Raw genomic sequence first — 19,500 nt, 5'->3', positions numbered from 1 at the left:
TGGATGCTGCTTTCCTCTCTCCAAGTCCACAGCCCTAAGCAGGAGACCATCCTGAAGGGCCAAAAGGCAGAGGACAAAAAATGCAGGCTGGGGTTCTTTCCACTTCCCTGGACAAATGGAATCTACGTTTGCTTGAAGACAGAAAACTGCAGAAAGATTCATAATTTCATGTTTCACACACAGATCCAAAACAGACAGAAAAGGAAAGCAACTGTAATGAAAAAGAGAAAACAAAAGCTGTGCAGGTATCAGTGCAAGCTGTGTCCCTGGCAAATACAGTAACTGCAGGGCACTTTGAGGAGTTTTCCAATACATGGAAGTGATAAGCTAGCAGCAAACATCTCTAATCTACCAATTCTCCCTAAGAAACCTTCCCAGGAAAAGAAAATGAAAAAGGTGATCTGAACATGCACATGCGGATCAAGCCAAATATTTTAGAGCATTCAAATACTTGCAAATAAATCATCAGGCATAAGTAGAGTATACCTGTAAGCAGGTATCTTGAAATAAGCCTAGGATCTGCCCACAGGAAAATTCTGAGGTTTGCAGAGGAACAATTCTTTAAGAGCAGAGAAAACATTTACTTCATCCTGAAGCTTGAGACTATCTTGAAAAGTGTGCAGAAAAGTACAACAGGTTGGTTTTTTTCCAACCGCTGGTTACAGGCTAAAAGACCAGCTGCTAGCAGGAAAGCCTCCCTCGCCCCTTTCAGCCGGATGAAGGTGTTTGGGGTTGGACAGCCATTGCGGTAGGAACAATTAATAACCATAGCAATATTTTTTAAAGTTTAAGATTCATGAAGCCAGAATCAACTTTTTCTAGTGCATTCACACGCAGCTCAGGCTGAGAGCTACCACACTGCAAATGGAAGTCAGAAGCAACTCCCTGCCCATAGCAGCGAGGACATATTCAACAGGGCAGTGTGTTTTTGCCTGCGTGTTCTACCTCCTATCACAAGTCCTCACCTGAGCTACTGCAAGCCCTTGCTCAAGGTCCACCCAGAGTGAAGTCGGCAAGCTGAAGACCCAAGACCTTGGGTAATGCTCATAAAGAATGACACAGAGCCATTTTCAGGGTGGCTGTCCCAGAAAGCCATGGCCACTGTTCCCTCTCCTCCAGGTATTTAATTTAAAGCTGCATATAGAAAACTTGGACCATCTTTGCAGAGATCAGTTTGATAAAAAAATTGTTCAAAGCTTCTTAACAAGCTATAGAAAACACACAGCTCCCAATCAGATGTTTCACACTCTTAAAGACAAATAATACAGAATGGGTGCTGCATACAGGTTCATTCATTTTCCACTTATATGCTGAACAACTCCCTTGCCCTTTTAGTTTTTTCTTTTTAACCCTTTGTCCCCCCCCTTCTGAACAATAAGCCTCCTCCAAACAGTTCAATTATCATTAAGATCAGAAAGAAAAGGAGAACTGTGTGCAGCCCACTAGATAAGTAGCAATAGCATAATTTCATCAAGGCTGATGTGATTTTAGCTACACATTTGTGAACCCAGTGCAAAACCACTGCTGACTCCACTTGAGTCATGCCTGACTTGAAATTATAGGAGATCAGGAAGAGCTTATGAAGATAGGAGTCCTGGGACTCCTAACATTTTGACTTATTCAGTGTGTAACCTCAGGAAAGTCATTTGACTTGCGCATGGTGGTTTTCTCACCGTAAAACATGGTGTGATACTAGTGTTGTATTTTATATGACTGACATGCACTAAAAGACAGACACCATCCCAGGAAGGCTGCAGAGTGAGGCATGTGCTATGCCATCACCCAACTACCTTGAAAATGCCACCCAGTTCTGCTTTTTGCCTGGAAGTGTGTGTATAAACATGGCACACAGTACTGCTGCATTGCTTAGTACATTTTTCAATAGTCTTGTGATCATCTGTTAAAGGACTTGATTCAGATGCTGGTTTGACCTCTGTTCTTAAAGCTCTTCTTTTGTCTGTGAGCGTTTCTAATCACATGGGTTGAGATTCAGCATGCCAAAAAGAGCCGTGGTATAACGGAATTTGCCCTTTAACCTTCAGGTCTCCCCTCTGCTGAGACACAGTTGGGTTTTGTTTTCAATTAAGTGAAAACTGACGAAAAACTGAGAGAGGTAAAAGTGGATTTGCTCCCCACCCCGGTCTCAATGTTTCAAACACAGGTGAAGCACCAAAATTCTCCCATTTAATTTTTTGCATTTCAAGAGTCTGTCTGGTTCTAGGGACTGCAATGAAATTTCAGAGCACGATTTGACTCACTAATACTTTCTTTAGCTGTTAAAACAGAGGTGGGTTATGTGAGGCAGTGAACTGGGTGTTCCATGTGAAATGGAGGAAGTTGATCGAAGGGGTTGTCTTAATTCCTTACTGCTCTGATATTCTAATTATCCTGCCCTCCAAGACCTCCAGCATTGCCACAGAAAACATGTTTTCTTCCATCCAGCTTTTTTATGTTTTGCATCAAAAGGTAAAAATTAAAAATTCTAACAGTGTCCACAATTCAAAAGAATTTTGCGATGTTTTCCTTACATACACAAAGAGGGATGTATTTTGCTTTCCTGGTTTTGCAATGAAAGTTGAAACAGTGATTTTGCGTTATTATAACACTCATCATTTCTCCCTCTAATTTGGATGGTTTTTAATAAAGCTCCATTGATTCCACTGAAAGAAATCCCTCCTGGCAAAAGCAGAACACACACGCTGATTGCTAAATATGCAGCAATTATCATATTCAGCAGCGCACTTTAATATCTTATTTATAGATGTATCTATCTATAATTTGCTTTAATTAAGTTGCATTGATTTTAATGATAGAAGCAGTCCTCAAAGAAGAGTCTAATGTTATATGAGCCCATTGGTCCTGCTCTACCATTGTTTGGATATAAGACGGCACACTTTAATACTTCTTTTTGATATTATTAGTGGTGCTTTTCTTTGCTAACTGGCTGCAATGGCAAACCAAGATGATGTCCCATGGGAAATCTCAAATCTACCTCCACCACTGGAGAGCAAGTGCTTTCAGCTTCCCTGTTACAAACTTGCTCATCAGATAGTTTTCAAGAATAAAGAAGAAAGCAGTAACTTCCCAGCAGGTCCCAAGAAACTTTTGAGCTTCTCTTCCATTTTACAGACATCTTGGGACCGTAATTGTTAGAGGTTCTCAAATCATGGTCTGATGGCTTCAAAGTTTGTTTTGGGTAGTCTGGCAAGTAATTTAAACTGCTTTATTTTCTTGTCAACAGAAAATACATCATAAATTATTTGAGAAGGTGAATCAACAGATGGCTATAGGTGGCTGTTCACACAGCCCAATCACCAAGCCATGATCTCATAGACTCCAACAGTTCTGTCTCTGGGGTCAGTCATCAGGAAAGTTGAGCCCTCTTTTTTTTAAACACACACTCACTTTAAGTATTTTATATTAGTCTGGTTTTGAGATTATTTAAAAAAAAAAAAAACAACCTTGATGCTGTTAGAACTCTAAGTTTGTCAAAAAACACCTTGAAGAACTGAAAGACGGTATTGCTGCACTCCTAGTAGAGTCTCACAGCCTTGGTTTCTGCTGGGTGCTACCACATACCTTGGCCCCAATTCAGGAAAGCATGCTCAATACTGATGAGGGTTGCTTGTTTTAATTTCAATAGCATTTGATTCCTCTTGGAGGCATTCCCAAAGCTGACATACACCTGCATCTCTCATCTCAGTGGCTGTATCTCCTTTTTGGGTGAAAATACACAGGAAAAACATCTATATCTCTGTATCCTGAACACGTCTTCACACATCTGAACACAGCATTCTAGTGATGATGATCTCGGCATCTCTCTCTCTGAAGTAACTCCGTAAGATATTACTGGTTCACATCAATTGAAGATCTATCACAAAGACTACTGAGGTGGCTTTATAATATTACTTATGCAGATCTTAATGTATCATTCACTATTATTATTTTTTTTAAAGTGAAAAATAAATGCTAGCTTTTAAAATCACCATAATTTGGAATATATAAGGACTAATTTTAAAAGAATTGTTCATGTTAAAATGCAAGGGCATAATATCAAAGGAAAAGGACCAAAGTAGCTATGCAAGTACATTTTTCAGTTTCTGGTCATCATTTTTCATTCACTGATTATTGCTTAAGTGTTGATTAATAGTTATGCTCATGCTGCTAGAATGCATTTCCCTCGGGCAAAAAAAACATCCTTGTCTAAAGGAAAAAAGAGATAGTAATCAAACCATCCTTCCCCGTACAAAACACAGATACGCACTCCAGAGTCACTGATGATCTTGGTTTTGCTGGTGAGTAGTTTTGAGAATTTTCACTTAGAAAATCAGCTGTATGCAATCAGAACACTACTTGGTCGGTCAGATTGCTACACAATTAAATGCTCTCCTTCCTCCTCTCTCTCTCTGCACACATATATACATGTATATACTCACATACACACAAATGTACATACTTTCATTGTCCCTTCTCCCTTTGCAATGAACACTAGGAACACTGATAACAGCATTGCTCCACGCTGGAATTAAGCCGGGGCTGATTATCTCAGGATTTACTTTTCCTCCTCAGTAATGCCCTACCTCAAGGAGGTGAAGCTAATGGCTTAGATTTAGAGAGAGCGGAAAATTCTCTATAAAGGCAATAGACTGAGGGAAATACAAACACAGATGGGAACTTTAAAAGGGAAACAGGCTGTTCCCATAACAGTTTAAAAACATGGCAATTGCTCTTAGCTTAGTAGAAAACAAGCTCCCAGCATTTGCTGTATCTTGCAACACTTAAGTAAAAAAATAGCAAAGATGGAGGTGAAGCCAAAACTGCAAAGTGTTTTTGCATAACCCCACAAAAATAATACTCTGCTTTCTGAACCCTAGCTCCATGATCCTCTGATCCCTGGTGCTGCAGGACTATGGTTTCCTGTGACCATGCAAAATGAGATAATTTCCTGGCCTGTGTCGTCTCGGTGGGTGGCTTCTTTTTTTCCATTAGTTGTATAATATGTTTTGGTTAATTCTACCTCTTAATTGTCTTTAATGAGCACCAGATTTGCGACACCCTCACTTGCAAACCTATTCTTAGAGCAGAGGCAAACAGAGGCCCTCGAACTGAGAGCAAAACTTAAAAGCCGCAAAACAAAATAAATCCCAGCACCCATCAGCAGTGATTCTTTCCATCTACAATGGGGCATTTCAGTTGCTGTTCCAGTGAAGGAGGCTGATGTAATTAATCTCTTCCCAGCCACTAGAAAGAAAAACTCAAGTTGTCACTGAGATACATTTGTGATGCAATATACAGCATACATAATACATACATGGGAATACATTTCTAAAGCAGATCTCCTGTAGCTGTTGTACAATGCCGTGCACAGTTCCTGCCCCCCCCCCCCCAAAACCAGTCCTCTGTCTTAGCCCGTTTGAAACTAAGCTGCTTCTTGTTCTTTCCAGGCTTGCATTCTTTGCTTCTCTTCTCACTGTAATTAGTTTACAAGACTACTTATCCAGATGATTACTGCTTTTAAATGACAGTCATCTTTTCTTTTACTCCAGTTCATTGTTGTGTATCATTTTGTCTTGCTATCTGAATACCCAGTTCTCTAAAGCATTTCCTCATTATGTTATCTCCTGATATAAGGTCTTTTTAAATACTTCATGAGAGACACTGTATGAAGTAAATTGAATTGAATTTTCTTTTAAAGTCAGGGGCTTTCAGCATCTTTCTCTAGCTAAGTCAGCAGAGTTCTTGGCACCAGTGCTAGGGTGTAATGGCCATGCTTTGCAGCCCAGCTATAAGTTTGTGTTCTTTTTAGGGAAAATGAAATGACAGTGTCAGTACCTGGAAAGTAAACAGGGAACAGATCAATATTTCCAGTTATGATGAGGATGGCAAAATGAAAACGTTTGTGGTATTTTTGAGGTTTTAAATGCACACATTGTGATAATGCTATTTTGCTGTGTCTACCTACATCTGGTGTTGGTGCTGAATGTCTATGTAGGAGGTATATGTGTGTCTATGTCAGGGAAGGAAAGAGGGAGAGTGGGGCATGGAACTGAATTGCAGAGCAAGTGGTGGAAATAGACAGTGAAAAGCTTCCTGCAGGCAGGCAGCTTCACAGGGGAGAGCAAGCCTTTCATTGTCTATAAAATCACGCCTTGCTGGAGGTCCTCAAGAGTAGAAGGGCTAGTGCCTAGAGGCAGTAAATCTCTCACTGTTGTACTATTACATTCTAAACACTCAGCTACTGTATAAACCAGCACACTGCTTCAAGAGAAGAAAAAGAAGGGAGGAAAATGAACAAAGGGAAGAAGAGGAAGATGGCAATAAAATTGGGAAACAACCCCCTACCACAGTTCTCCCCAAGAATAGTTCACATCAAAGAAAAACAGTAGAGAGTAAATTGTCACGAAATTAAAGTTAACCTCAACTCCTTCCACTGTGATTTGACACCACTATGGAACAGCACGTCCAGAATTTGAATGGTTCGTATGCAGCACAGGGTATTAAATCCAACTTAATCCTGTTAAACATAGATGCCACTAAAGAGAGGTGCTCTTTTAATGGCATCATGACAAAAGCTCTCCATGCTGCAAGTTCAATATGGTTAACAAAAAAAAGAATAAAAATCCCAAACCTGGATTAATACCGAGCAAACAACATCAGCATAAGCAGGCTTAGAGAGAGGAATTGCTTTCCATATGCTATGGCATCAGGTTCCTCCGGATCTTCAGATACCAGTTTGTAAATGTTACAGACATTGTTTCTCCTGCTTGCAACTGCTGTTGGGTGGCGACCTTCTTTGCTTGCCGATACCAATTTAGCAGTTGGTACAGTTTCTCTGTGATTCGGTACTGTCTGTTGTTTGCTGGTACCAGATGGATACCAGATGGGTAACTGTGGGCAATGGTTCCTCTGTGTTCCAGTCCCAAAAATCACTGCCTATAGGGTCAGTCTTGTCAGCTGACTCCTAAATGGCACTTCAAAGCAGCATTCTGAAAAACCTCAACATCTGTTCCTTACTCCTAATGACCTTAAAAAAATGTTGCAGATACACTTTCCTTTAGCCAGGAGTTACTGTGCTTCTGCAGAAAAAATACAACCTTGCAGATGCTGACAGCCATCAAACTCACTCCTCGCTAATGGCAGCTCCAGAAGCCACCACCTCAACTCTGAAAGTCAGCACCGAATGTGAAGTATAATCAATACATTCATTTCTGTGGTAGATCCACAATGTAGGAGTTCAGAGATATTTCAAGGCATTTTTCAAACAGTACTTTCAGCAGTGAAGTAGAAGAACAAGAAAACAAAAAACTTCAAGTGCCTTTGAAAGGCAGCAGGGATACCTGAGGGCCAAACGTAAGGCATGGAGGGAAAGCAAGGGCAGAGAAAGCGATGGAAGAGATCTGTTTGAAGAATTAATTTGTGATTGGTCTTTCAAAATGTTGAGTTAGTAGTCAAACTACAGACAGGAGCTGAAAGGTCAGTTAATGGTTTTGAATACTGCCTACTGCAGTTCCCTCCTATGTTATTCCATATGAATGCTTCTAAGAAAGAGGAAAAAGTTTATTTAGGACAGTATGGGAGCATTTTGGTAAATTCTCCATACATGCTACAGCAGAATACTGTCTACAGAAAAATATAGCTGACATCAAAGCATGTTCCCCACCCCCTGTCTTGCTTCATGGAGAAGTTATGATAAACAGGTTATGTGTTCCCCAAGGTTACCATGGAAACTCATTCTTTTCAGGCCATCATTTGCAAAGGTAAAATTTGCATTAAAATGTGATAGAATTTGATTTTGTGCATGTGTGTGTGAAACTCAAGTGGGGTCATGCTACCACGCAGTATAGCTATTATTTCAAACCCAGGAGCACACGCTTAAGAGGGAGATCTATTAATCCGTGTAAACACCTCGGTGACCAAATTACAGTTTAATTGCTAACTTGACAGGTATCTTCCTAGCAAATTAAGAGAAATACTTTGAAAATTGGCTTAAAATGTAAATGTAAATGCTAACACTGATCCACTGGTGGGTACCACTAGATAGCATTTTGCTAATTTCTCCTATAATCATTCCACAGGAAAGATTGAATTTAGATTGTCAGAATGACTTTCTTTTGATGATGGCAGTCCAGGGATGGAAGGCACACGCATGTATTTCAAATTATAAATTTTCATCTTATCTTGAAGGTGTTATCATCGAATTATGAAGTATAGAATTTAATTTGATATAACCACGCTTACTGCAATACACGAAACTTTCAGATCTCCTCAGAACCCCAAAATGCTCGCTTGGTTTTGAGTCATATCAAAACTTCAAAGTCATAATTTCACTCTAAGTATCTGCTACTCTGACTTTTCTTGAAAATATCTGATGGTGTAAAGCACTCATGCTGTATGGGCCTCCCCTGGGCTCAAGTTCCTTGAGAGCCACTGCTATTATTGGTTGTCACGTGCAGCATTGGTCGTCTTAACACAGGAGCATTATTTGCAATAGTAATTTTGACAGTAATTACTACCAGTCTATCAAGAAAACAGATGAAGTAACTAAACCCAGAAAAATCTTTCAACTGGGGACCAGTCTGCATTTTAGAAGAGATACCAGTATTTGTCCACTTGCCTAGTTGTACGTATTCACAACATTCATGCTGAATTTGACATATTGCTTTATGAAATCTGTGCTACTCTGGGACAATGGATTATTCACATATCATCTGCTTTGAATAGCACGACCCCCTTGGAGCCAGCAGGGCCAGAACTCATATTTCTGCTTGGGAGGCAGACATCCCAATATCACCTGGATTACAGAAGACTCAATATCTCCTATCATGCAGGACTTATGACATACAGTTCAGCCGGAATGGCTCTACTTAATATTGGGCAACATGACACTTAACACAGCAGCCAGGCCATTCGATGAGGAAAAAGCAGCAAAACCACAGACAGCAGTATTTGTCACTCTTGCTTTCTTATTGTTAATAAATACAGTTGCCCAGCAAGTATCTCAACAACACTAAAAAAAAAAAAAAAAAAAAAAAGTGAAAATCAAGCCTTCAGATTAGGTTGCACAGTGCCAGTGTTTATCAGACTCTCTTCTGCATTGGGGAATTCCTGCTTACAAATTCAATTTACTAAAAAAACCCAAGAACATTAAGAAGGTTTAAAAAAACAAATGCAAACAAAAATGATTACTAACTTTTGCAGAACTTCTCAGGCCTCGGCACGCTCAATAGAAGCAACGTGTTCCAGTTGGATCCATATCGAGCAAGTAAGAAGGTGCTAGGGGCTTCTTTTCCCTAGTGTTTTTTAACAGCCAGAGATGAGGTTGAAAGTTGAAAAGAGCTGGCCTTGAGCAGAAAAGCCAAACTCATGAACAGCACCAGCCTTATAGGGTAAATGGATTTCTCTTTTCCCTCATTTTCTACTTCATTTAAATGCAGTCTTGATATTAGATTAGCATCTGCACTACAGACCTTCGACTGGGAACTAATAAAGTTATCCGCCCAATCTCTCCATGTCTGAGTCAGTGACTTTCTTTTTCATTTTAAATAATTATAACAATGTCGCCTGTTTGTTGAGAAAAATAGAGCCTTTATATATTCATAGATAATTGCTTATATCCAGCACCCAGTGATACATTCTAATTACTCTTCACACCTTGGCTGCAAGAAATCTTGACTTTTTAGTGTTTTTAACTGCAAGACAACAATGTAGCCAGAGCACTGACACCCTGACTGCTGAAACTGCACCTCGGATGAAATTTAACAAGCAGTTCTGCAAATGCATTTTGCAGTGAGGAACTTCAGCAAAAGTCAAGAAGACCCAAGGCCTCCACCTCAGATCTTGTGCTGCAATAATGAGAAGTGCTGCATAGATATACAATGGAAGAACTCAATCCAGAAATCAAAAATAATCAAAAGTTCATTATTTCAGTTGGCTCCTGTAACTATAACAAATAAAAGATCTGTACTCTGTAATAGCCTCAATGACATAGTTGTATTGCTTGACCCAGCTTCTTTCAAGCTCGACCTTGTTCTGCACAAGCTGGGCAACTGTTGCTGTTTGCCTCACTGAGGTCATTCTGCTTTCCATTATGTTAAATGGACAAATTTCGCGGCCCTTTGTCAAAGCTGCTATCTGTTCTAGTGGGATGTTATCCCTAGCAGGCAAGGCTAGGCAGTGACCAACATCTTCAGGAAACAGGGTGCTACCTGGGACAAGGGTAGCTAGGCAGCTCTTTGGATCATCAGAATTTTTTCGGGGAGAGATCTCTTTTTAAATCCGCAACACATTGAACAAGTTCATAACCCAGGGAGATTAAGCCGTGAGAATTCAAAAAGAAGTCAACCGTGTCAGCATCTATTTGATAAATGCATCAGAGCCCTGGTAGTAAAGGCAAAAGCTTGTGCCCAGGAAGGGGTCAAGCCTGAGGCCCGCTATCAAGCCTGATCTAATAAATACCTAAGTGCATGCTTAGCTTCAGACATGAATTTCAACGGCATTACCGACTTGTCTTGTGATTAAAAAATGAGGTTTGTCTCAACTGGGGCCCCTTTCCAGAAGTTGAAGCAGGCCTCTTACTAATGGCCTGAGGAAGAGGAGGTCAATTTTAAAAGGAAACCTACTCTTTCCCCATCTTGCAGTCAGACCCACAAGCAGCTGTATTTGATTCTACGGTATGTGGGGCATTGACTTGCTAGGGGTTGGGACCAAGCTGTCACGGAGAAGTACGTATCACTGAGAGTAAGGGAATGTTCAAAGTGAAAAGTAATAGCTTTAGCAACCCCACATATGAAGGGTTGGCGTTAAAACTCAGTCCTCTTCCACCTTCCCCATGTGATGCTGGCCTGAGAAACAGAAGTTTCTGTTAAAGCAGAAGCTTGCCAAAACTGAAGCAAATCACAAAACCCAGCTACTGTGCTACTTGGAACTGCAGTGAAGCCAGATTACAGCCTAGCTATGAAGAGGCTATTTCTGTACCCACCCAGCTGTGCCCCAAAGGATAAAAGCTGCAGAGCTGTGGCTTGTATATGTACACAAATGCAATAACTGTCCAGCATACAATACAGAACAGATTACCTGTTCATAAACTCCTCTCATCAATAATATTACCTCAAGTAATATTATTAATAAAGTCAGAGGCTTGTTTCTTGCCTCCTTAAATATACTGGCAAATTAGGAAAAATATATACAACAGAAAACCTCTAGGGCCCTTCGTATCATATCAGCATGATCTATGGCAGCTGTCATGATCTCCGTGATGCCCACTCAAGTTCTCCGTTAGGGCAACATCAGAGGAACCTCTCCTAACTACAAGGGACATGACCGCTGGCACATGTGTTAATGTGGAATCTTTCAGTGCTGCGAGCCTGCAAGGACGGCCACAGCCCAGCAGAATCACATGTTCTTGTCTTTATTTTCTTCAACTACTTGTACAAAGTATAAGAAATGCTTAGTGTTTGTCTTCTTCAGAAACATCCCCCTGCACTGAAACACAACAAAAAGCAGCCGTGTGATAAGGTACCTTGTGGAATAGATGGCATGATGTATTTCTGGAAATCACATAATATTGTAGCGTATGAACAGTACCAGTAGGCTTTGATAAGACGACATATGGCACCAGAACTGTTTCCCTTGGTAAATAAGAGTGTGTACATAGTGTTAGCATGAAGACACGAGCATTTCAGACTCCCCTCTGGTTCAGATAATCTATGCCAATTTCAACCTTTGTGTGAGTAGGAATGACTCCAAACAAGTTATAAGAGTCACTCTTTATTACTAGTATTAACGGAATTGAATTTGGCTCTCCTTGCATATGCCATTTGGAATAGTCTATTTTTCACATGAGGTTTGGCACGGGTATCTCCAAAATAACTTCCCCTCAAACCTACGCCCAAAAGCCAGGCTGTAAATTTCAAAATCTCTCTGCTTAGTTTAAACAGCTCTTTAGAACACATCGCCATCTGAAACCTTCATCATACAGAGACAAGTAGTGACCATAAAGAGTTCTGCATTGGTAAGTTAATCATTCATCCTAATAAAAAGTTTTACATTCTCAATTAATATTTTAATAACATACACAAATACTTCTCATCCATGGCTTTCAAAGCAGCCACACTCTAAGTAAGTTATTGTCTTTTTTCTTCTCAATCCAATGAGTTCTGCTAATAGTCTGCGGGCTCAGAAAGTATGGAATTCACAGGAGTTTCTGCTATATGGTTTCACATAGTACATAAAGTTGTCAGCTTCTCCCATTGCACTAGAAGACAGGAATGTTATTATTCTAGAAGCTGGAATTTTGGTTTCTAACGATGGTCCAACACAAACGTCTGTGCGTTTTGGGAAACTAACCTATTTGAAATGCAACATCCTGAACCTGGAATTAATTGATCATGAAAAGCACAAACAGCTCCTTATTCATCCTGAAGCAAGCATAGAACCCTTTGACACATTATGGAAAAATAATGCAGTTCTTAACGCTCCTTTTTTTGTTCTGGTTGATTTTTAGGCTTGGATCCCTGCCAGGCACACAATAAAGTACTTGGCCTTTAACACAGACAGGCATGATTCTTCTTTCATAGTCTCAACTGGGAACTGATAAAACTCAGTACATTACAGATTTGTTTCAATCAAAATGTTCACAGCTAGTATCCAGAGACAGGTTTTCTTATATCTTTAGGTTATTTAAACCGCTTGCAAATCTGATCTGCAAATAAGAAAATGACTTTTAGAACCATGTAACACAAGGTTCAGTAGAGTGAAGCTGATGTGGTCATTAACAGGTGAAGAACTATTTGCAGTGTGGCTGGTGTTACACACCCTCTTTGAATGGACATTAAAAATAGATAAAGTTTCAAGGGTTTACTGCCACCCTGAAGGAAAGAATTGATGTTTTAAGTAACTGGATTTGCACAAAGTCTGTAATGAAATCCAAGTAAATCCTCAAATAGATGATTAATTCCTCATTATTTAAATGCCCTTAAATACAAGTGCAGATGCTAACTTCACGGCTTTGTCTTGACAGCTCCCTCTCTATTTCTCATGATCTGTTATTACTCCTGTAACTCTAAAGCCCTGAAAAAGAGTGCCCCATGAAAAAGCCCCCCAGCTCCTAGGGGCACTGAGTAAGCTCTTGCAGCTTATTGCTTACGCAGTTCTCTCAGGTGCTGACTGATACTGCAGTATATGATAATACTACATAAACATATTATGCATCTTTCTGTAGATCTGGGTTAGGTTTGTATAGGAGATGTTCATGAACACTTACGGTTTGACATCCCACTAAGACATGAGTATGTATGCACATGCCTAAACTCTGTCTTCTGCTGATACCTCCCAATACATCCTAGATGTCAGAAAATTTTAGGGCAATCTCGCATTACACTGACGTCAAAAGGCATTCATTTTTCCTAGACAACATTGACATTTATCATCAGCCTGTCCTTTGGTTAACTAGCTGGTTTACTTTAAGCCTTGTGATCCACCCTATAGAACGTGGCTTATCATTTATCCTAGTTATAAACCTGAAAAGGGGGTGGCAGGGAGGAGACCAAAGGATACTAAACTCAACAACAAACCACAGCACAAAGGAACTGGAAAAGAATTTCAAAGGATCTGGCTCTATCGCACAGACAGTGCTATATCCATGTGTCTGTTTATGGAGACACACAAAACCGAATTATTCAGTTACTTACAAAAAGAAAAAGAACAGACTGTGGGGAAGGGAAAGCAGAATGAAGGCGCAAGAGAGCAAAAAAAAAAAATCCATCCAGCAACAGATGAGAAGAACAGAGGAGGATTGGAAGAGGGATGCAAGCTGGAGGAATGAATGATGAGAGAATAGCAAGCCTATTTAAAATGAATTTTTGACCTTATTTTTAAAACATTTATGGATCCCAATTGCCTGTCATGAGATCATTTTCCCTTACAATGCTAGCTTTTCAGCGGGCTCTGCGCTTTAACTTGATTTATCCCACTTTAAAAAAAGTAGATTGTTAGAAATACCCCCTTTACTAGAAATTCTGTCCCATTACAGTGTCAGCTAAAGGCCAATTGTCAATGTCAGCTTTATCAGATAGAAATTTGCCTCATGAGTTCTCAGATACTTTTGTAGGACAAGACCCAGGGTCCATTTCTGAGGCTGTTGATTTGCGATAGGATAGTGTCTTCTCAAATTATTCTCTGCTATTTCCCAACTTATCTGCATGTTTCATGAGATGGTGGGAAGTGATTACAGCAGCTGCTGTACATTAGAAAGACATCTTATAGAAAAGCTGGTTTAGGTAAAACAGCTGACCGACATAAGCACATAAAGAACTAATAGAGTATCTATATAATATAGGGAGACCCAGCATCTCCTTTCCAGCTGCAGTTTCCCTAGTGCCATAACCCGCCGTGGGAAGGAAGAAAACTTATACCAGAAGGTTTTCCTCCTCCTCAGCTGTCTGTCGACTCTTTAAAGAAAAACCTGACATCCTGAAGATCCGAGTAAGTTTTTATTTATTTACAATTATGCAACTAGTCATCAGCACGTCTCTTCACTGATGAGTAAAGGTGGAAAAAATCAGCTGTTGTTCAATCTGCGTTACCACAGTACTGCTGAGGGTCAGCAGCCCGAGGTGGGAAAGACTATGTTGCTTAAAAATATCTTGAGGACTCTCCTGGCAAGATGCTTAGACACATTTGTTTTCTTTTTAATATTTTGATTCTATTTTTGCTTCTTCTTTTCTGTCTGAATGGATTGATGTAACATAAGCATTTTAAGGGTAAAACTACATGTCAGAATAGAAATTTCGGCCAGGAGACGAAAGAGAGCAAGCTGGGGCCACAGTATTTCCCAGATGGAAAGACAGAGCATGTGAAAGCAGGGCCCGATGAATCAATGGATGATACTGTTGCAGCAAAGACACCAGAAGGCCTTGAAATTTGTAAACCACTTCAACAAGAGGAAGTGTGGCAGCAACAAACTTCAGAATATTCAAGCCCTCAAGGTAAATAATTTTTGAGCAGACTGCCTTTCCTCACAACAAAAACATTTAAAAACATTGTGCATTGAAAGGACAAAAACCCCCAATCCCAGTGCCACTAATATTAATCACTTCAAGACTGAGATACTTAAAGCTCCCTTTCAGGTGTTCTGATTAAGGACAACTTGCTTCACAGGAAAAGCAGAGCTTTGGAAATCAGTAATCTCTGGGCATTATATCTAATAGGAAAGGCTTAAAAAGGATTACCTGGAAGAAACCTTTGTGAATCATAGGAAACTACACTGGACCATAAACCTCAGCCTCCTCTGAGGATTAATAAAGCTTTATCAGTTTCAGATAAGAAGTAGAAATCCCTAGGCTGCTGAAGAGGTACCAGTGGCCCAGCCTGGGGCCTCTGTCAGGACACTTAACTTGCCATACAATTTCAACAGAAGGACACATTTTGTGCACATTCTCATTTCAGTTTACAAAGGCTATTCAGAAGAAGAATGGCAGCTACACAGATTACCAAATTTGGGTCATGAAATTTAAGGTGGTAGATTAAAGTTACCTGCTCTATGGAAAGAATTATGTTGCTGAGGGTGACACTTCTGGTAACTGAATCAGAATTATATATAAAATATCTTTTGGGTTAACGAACAAATACATATGATAATTTATGTAAAAGCACCCCTTTTAAGTCTATCTCTTTGTGATTGCAATAAAGACTAGTCTCACATATTTTTTTTTTGGACTACAATCCCAGTCACTGAAGACTTTGCTTCAGCATTCACACTGAGTTTGGAGGACATTAAAACCAACAATGCTATTTCAAACATCAGGTACATTTAGATTCTTAAGATTTTAACATAATCCTGCCTCTTTCTAAACTAAGATTTCAAATTTAGCATAAATTGCGTCTTGTCAAAGCTACATTTTTGAATGCTGGTTGATTATAATTACTTCTAAAGAGACAGAGTCCAGCTCTGAAACCTGCTCAGGTGGAGCTCGAGTGCCACAGTTGTGATCCCGTAGACTATAGCTGTGGCATTTAATGCATTCAGAAGTCCAGGATTCCTGGTTTAGTCTCTGGTTCTACCACAGGTTACTCTTCAGTAGTGAGGCAGACAATACGTCTCTGTGTAGTGTGACTCATAGATGTAAAAAAGGGAATACAGTATGTCGGTAAGAATTCTACAGTGTTGGTAGAATACTTTAAGATCCTTTGATTGGAGAGAAACAAATATTCCACTTTTCACTTTATAAAATCTTACCGAGGATCTATCATGGCCAGATTGCAACTGTCCACTGTGCAAAAGGAAGGGCACGAGCAGACGTGCCTGTATGTCCTTCCTTTCACTTTGCAGCTAAGCACAGCAAGAGCCTGCTTTTCTTAATGCTCTTTCTAACCCAGGGAATCACTGGATGAACTGCCACAGTACCATAAATCCTGCTAAAAAGCCTTGATGCTACCCGATGTGACAAAGTTTGGCAATGGCTGTATAACTTGGGCCTATAGAGAGGAAACTGGGGCATAATCGAACACAGTGAGAAGTTATTTTTAGCCAAGTTTTCATGTCAATGATGTTTTCTTTGGTTGGCTGGCATAAAGGATTTCTCCATTTCTACAACCTCCCCTAAATTCATGCTAAGCTGATACAGGATTTCCAGAAAATACAAACAAATCAGCACCTTCTGCTAACCCTGAGCACTGCAAAAGCACTTTACATCACACTGTGGACCTACCCAGCACTGGTCATAATCCAATGGCTGTGTTCTTCCTTCGTCGTCCTCATAGAACGGTAAGCCTTCTCGCCTGGCCTGATGGTACTCCTTCCGTAACTTCTGGATACGATCAGCATTCCCGCCACCTGTGCAGCCACTGAGAAAAATGAAAAATGCTAAATAAAACTTGTATGTACACACATATCTAACACCTAGCAGGTACCCACATGAGCACACACACAGAATAGCCACACCTGAGACAAATGGATTATAACTGATTCTCCTGACTTGCATAGTGCCCACAGGCCCATATCACCCTTATTTTTGCTTTCTCGTATTAATAAAGCTACTAATTATGAACTTGATCCTTATTTTAAAAAAACGCTGTCCCTGTCTAAAGAACTTAACAATTCCAGTACAAGACAAGAGACAACAGATGGATGCAGACAGATGGGGGAGCACAAGGAAACTTTTAACATTCCTATGAGCAGCTATAAATGGCTATCATATTTTAATAATAATGATGATGATGATGATAAGCTGCCAGAAAAATGTTTCCCTTTTGCTCCCACGCTAAATGTGGAATTTCCCTAAAATTACATTTGTTCAAGGTAAAGAATAGACTATATTCTCAGAGAAGCACAGAAAGAACATTTATCTTATAAAAAAACGTCAGCCACGAAAGTACAGGGGAGGCATGAGAGATGGCAAAGCGCACTATTACATCTCGACACAATTTTCTTAAAATGGTAGTTAAACAGTAATCTACTTGGTAATCCACAAAGACTCACTTGTATGCTGAACTGAATACACCGCAAACTGTCATGGTAAAGCTAGTGGAGTTGCTTAGTTTGTCAAGTTAAACATATGCTTGTCTTTGTGAGTTTTGACCCTGGTGAGCCTCCCAAAAACTTACAGCTGGACTCGTACAACCATGGAAGGTCAGGCTATACCTGAAAGGATTAAAGAAAAAAACCCTAAAAATGCCTAATTAAAAAAAAAATGCAGCCACATTGAAAACGAATAAATTAGAAGTTTCCTGCAGGGTCTCCAGTCAGCACTGGGGTGAATACAGACTTGTATGGCTCAGTACTTGTACTGGCATTCACAGGGAGTTGTTGTTCAATGTATTTGGCTGCTTCTAAACTCAGACCATTGTAATCGCAGCACAGCATCATATATTCTCTTAAATCTGCAGTCTTAACTCTGGCTCACCAACAATGGGCTATTTACAGGAGCACAGCCTCTGTGGAGCACCTTGTCACGCTGCCCTTCACCATGAGCATGCCAGAACACCAAACTGAATTTGGAAAGCACATACAAAAGATCGGACATAAACCTATGAGTTCAGTAATAAGTAGCTTCTCATATCTAACAGCAGGCTAGACTGGTTGGAAATCACTTATCAATGAAGGGGAATTCCACACACAGTGCAAATGCAACTGAACATGCAGCCAGGATTGCAGCATCACTATGTATCCACGAAGAATGAAACACTTAAATTACTTTCTTTCCCTGGATCCTATGTTATCCAGTCCCTCTACTCTAGGAAGTCCCAGAAGTTTCAAGATTCTCTGGCTGACTTACTGAACTCTTCCAGAGCAAATGAAATTTTTCTCACTCTCTGTGAAGATGGTGCAGAAAGCTTGCACAACCCTGTGGACTATTGAGAAAAAAAAAAAAAGTACATTTCCTTTTTCCTTGACTCCTTCCACAGATAAAAGCCTCTATTCCTTGTATGAACTCTTGCCAAATAGTGGAGAGACATTTCCAGTTTGCTAACCACTGGAATTGAGGACTAGCTTAATGGGGGCTATCGCTTAGAACAGTGAAGCTTCGTCTACAGCTCCTGAGCAATACAATACCTGTGAAATCCCCTGACTTTACTTCTGAGTACAGATAAAGCATTTAATTAGGGCTGCTAACATACAGATAACGTGCAAAGTGTCGTTCCTGCTACTCTGCCAATGTTATTACCCAAAGCAGCACTAGCTAAGAGACTGAAATGCTGAAATACAGGCAATGGGTCTAGTTCCATTCCAGCTGATCCGGCTCCCTGCAGCTCTGCAAAATGTATTAGCACCTGCCACGAGTGGCCTAATGGCCACATACCCACTTTTTACCTCCAGGTACTTCAGCTGAAGAGGTAATCTGAAAATATCATACAGGTGGGGTTTTTTTTTCTTTTTAAAATGAAATCTGAGATTTATATTGGAAGAGGCAGTAACAGCAGCCTGTGCTGCACGTCTCCTCTAGGTGCGTTTCCTCCTGCTTAAACCCATCTACCCAGCAAGTGGAAGCAGGAGGAAACGCACCTAGAGGAGACGTGCTGCAGAGACCAGTCTGGTTCTACCTATTAAAAGGCTGTGCCTGACAGTTTTTTCTTTGGTAAACTTCTGCCACGCTGTATTAAAGTACAGACCTTAACCATGAGAGAATGAGTAAGAACGTTTGAATGAAAGATAGCAGCACATGGGAAGTTATCCATCTGGATTAGTGTGAAAACATAAGCATAATCTCTGTGGAAACAAGCAGCTCCGTGAAGTCTGATTTCCTGTGCTTCTCTCCTGTGAGTTCTCTGGTGTCCGATAATGGGATTGAGTTCACACCGCAGCATTTCTCGCCTGCAAGGGCATTCATCTGGGCCTCTCTGGCAGACTGCTTATTTTCACAAAACTTCGTGATCCAAGATCTTTTGAACATTGGATCACCTGTCAAGTCTGGTCAAAAACAGCCAGCAGGTTCAGGTTTTAATAGAAAGGTGGGAGTACAGGTTGGAAGAGGGTGGGTCAGCACATCAGCTTAGTTTTCTCAG

General features: G+C 40.3%; 1 protein-coding gene across 3 annotated transcripts in view; it reads right to left on the bottom strand.

The window, feature by feature from the left end:
* The window catches only part of PARD3B (par-3 family cell polarity regulator beta), a 421,427-nt gene that overhangs the window by 35,278 nt on the left and 366,649 nt on the right, over positions 1-19,500 (bottom strand). For all 3 annotated transcript variants that reach the window (XM_054069863.1, XM_054069864.1, XM_054069865.1), the window contains one exon: positions 16,707-16,842. In XM_054069863.1, the coding sequence (XP_053925838.1) occupies positions 16,707-16,842 (136 nt within the window). The remainder of the gene's footprint in view (positions 1-16,706; positions 16,843-19,500) is intronic.

This window comes from Cuculus canorus, chromosome 6 (genome assembly GCF_017976375.1).
Source record: "Cuculus canorus isolate bCucCan1 chromosome 6, bCucCan1.pri, whole genome shotgun sequence".
NCBI lineage: Eukaryota > Metazoa > Chordata > Aves > Cuculiformes > Cuculidae > Cuculus > Cuculus canorus.
This window is presented reverse-complemented; position numbering and strand designations above follow the sequence as displayed.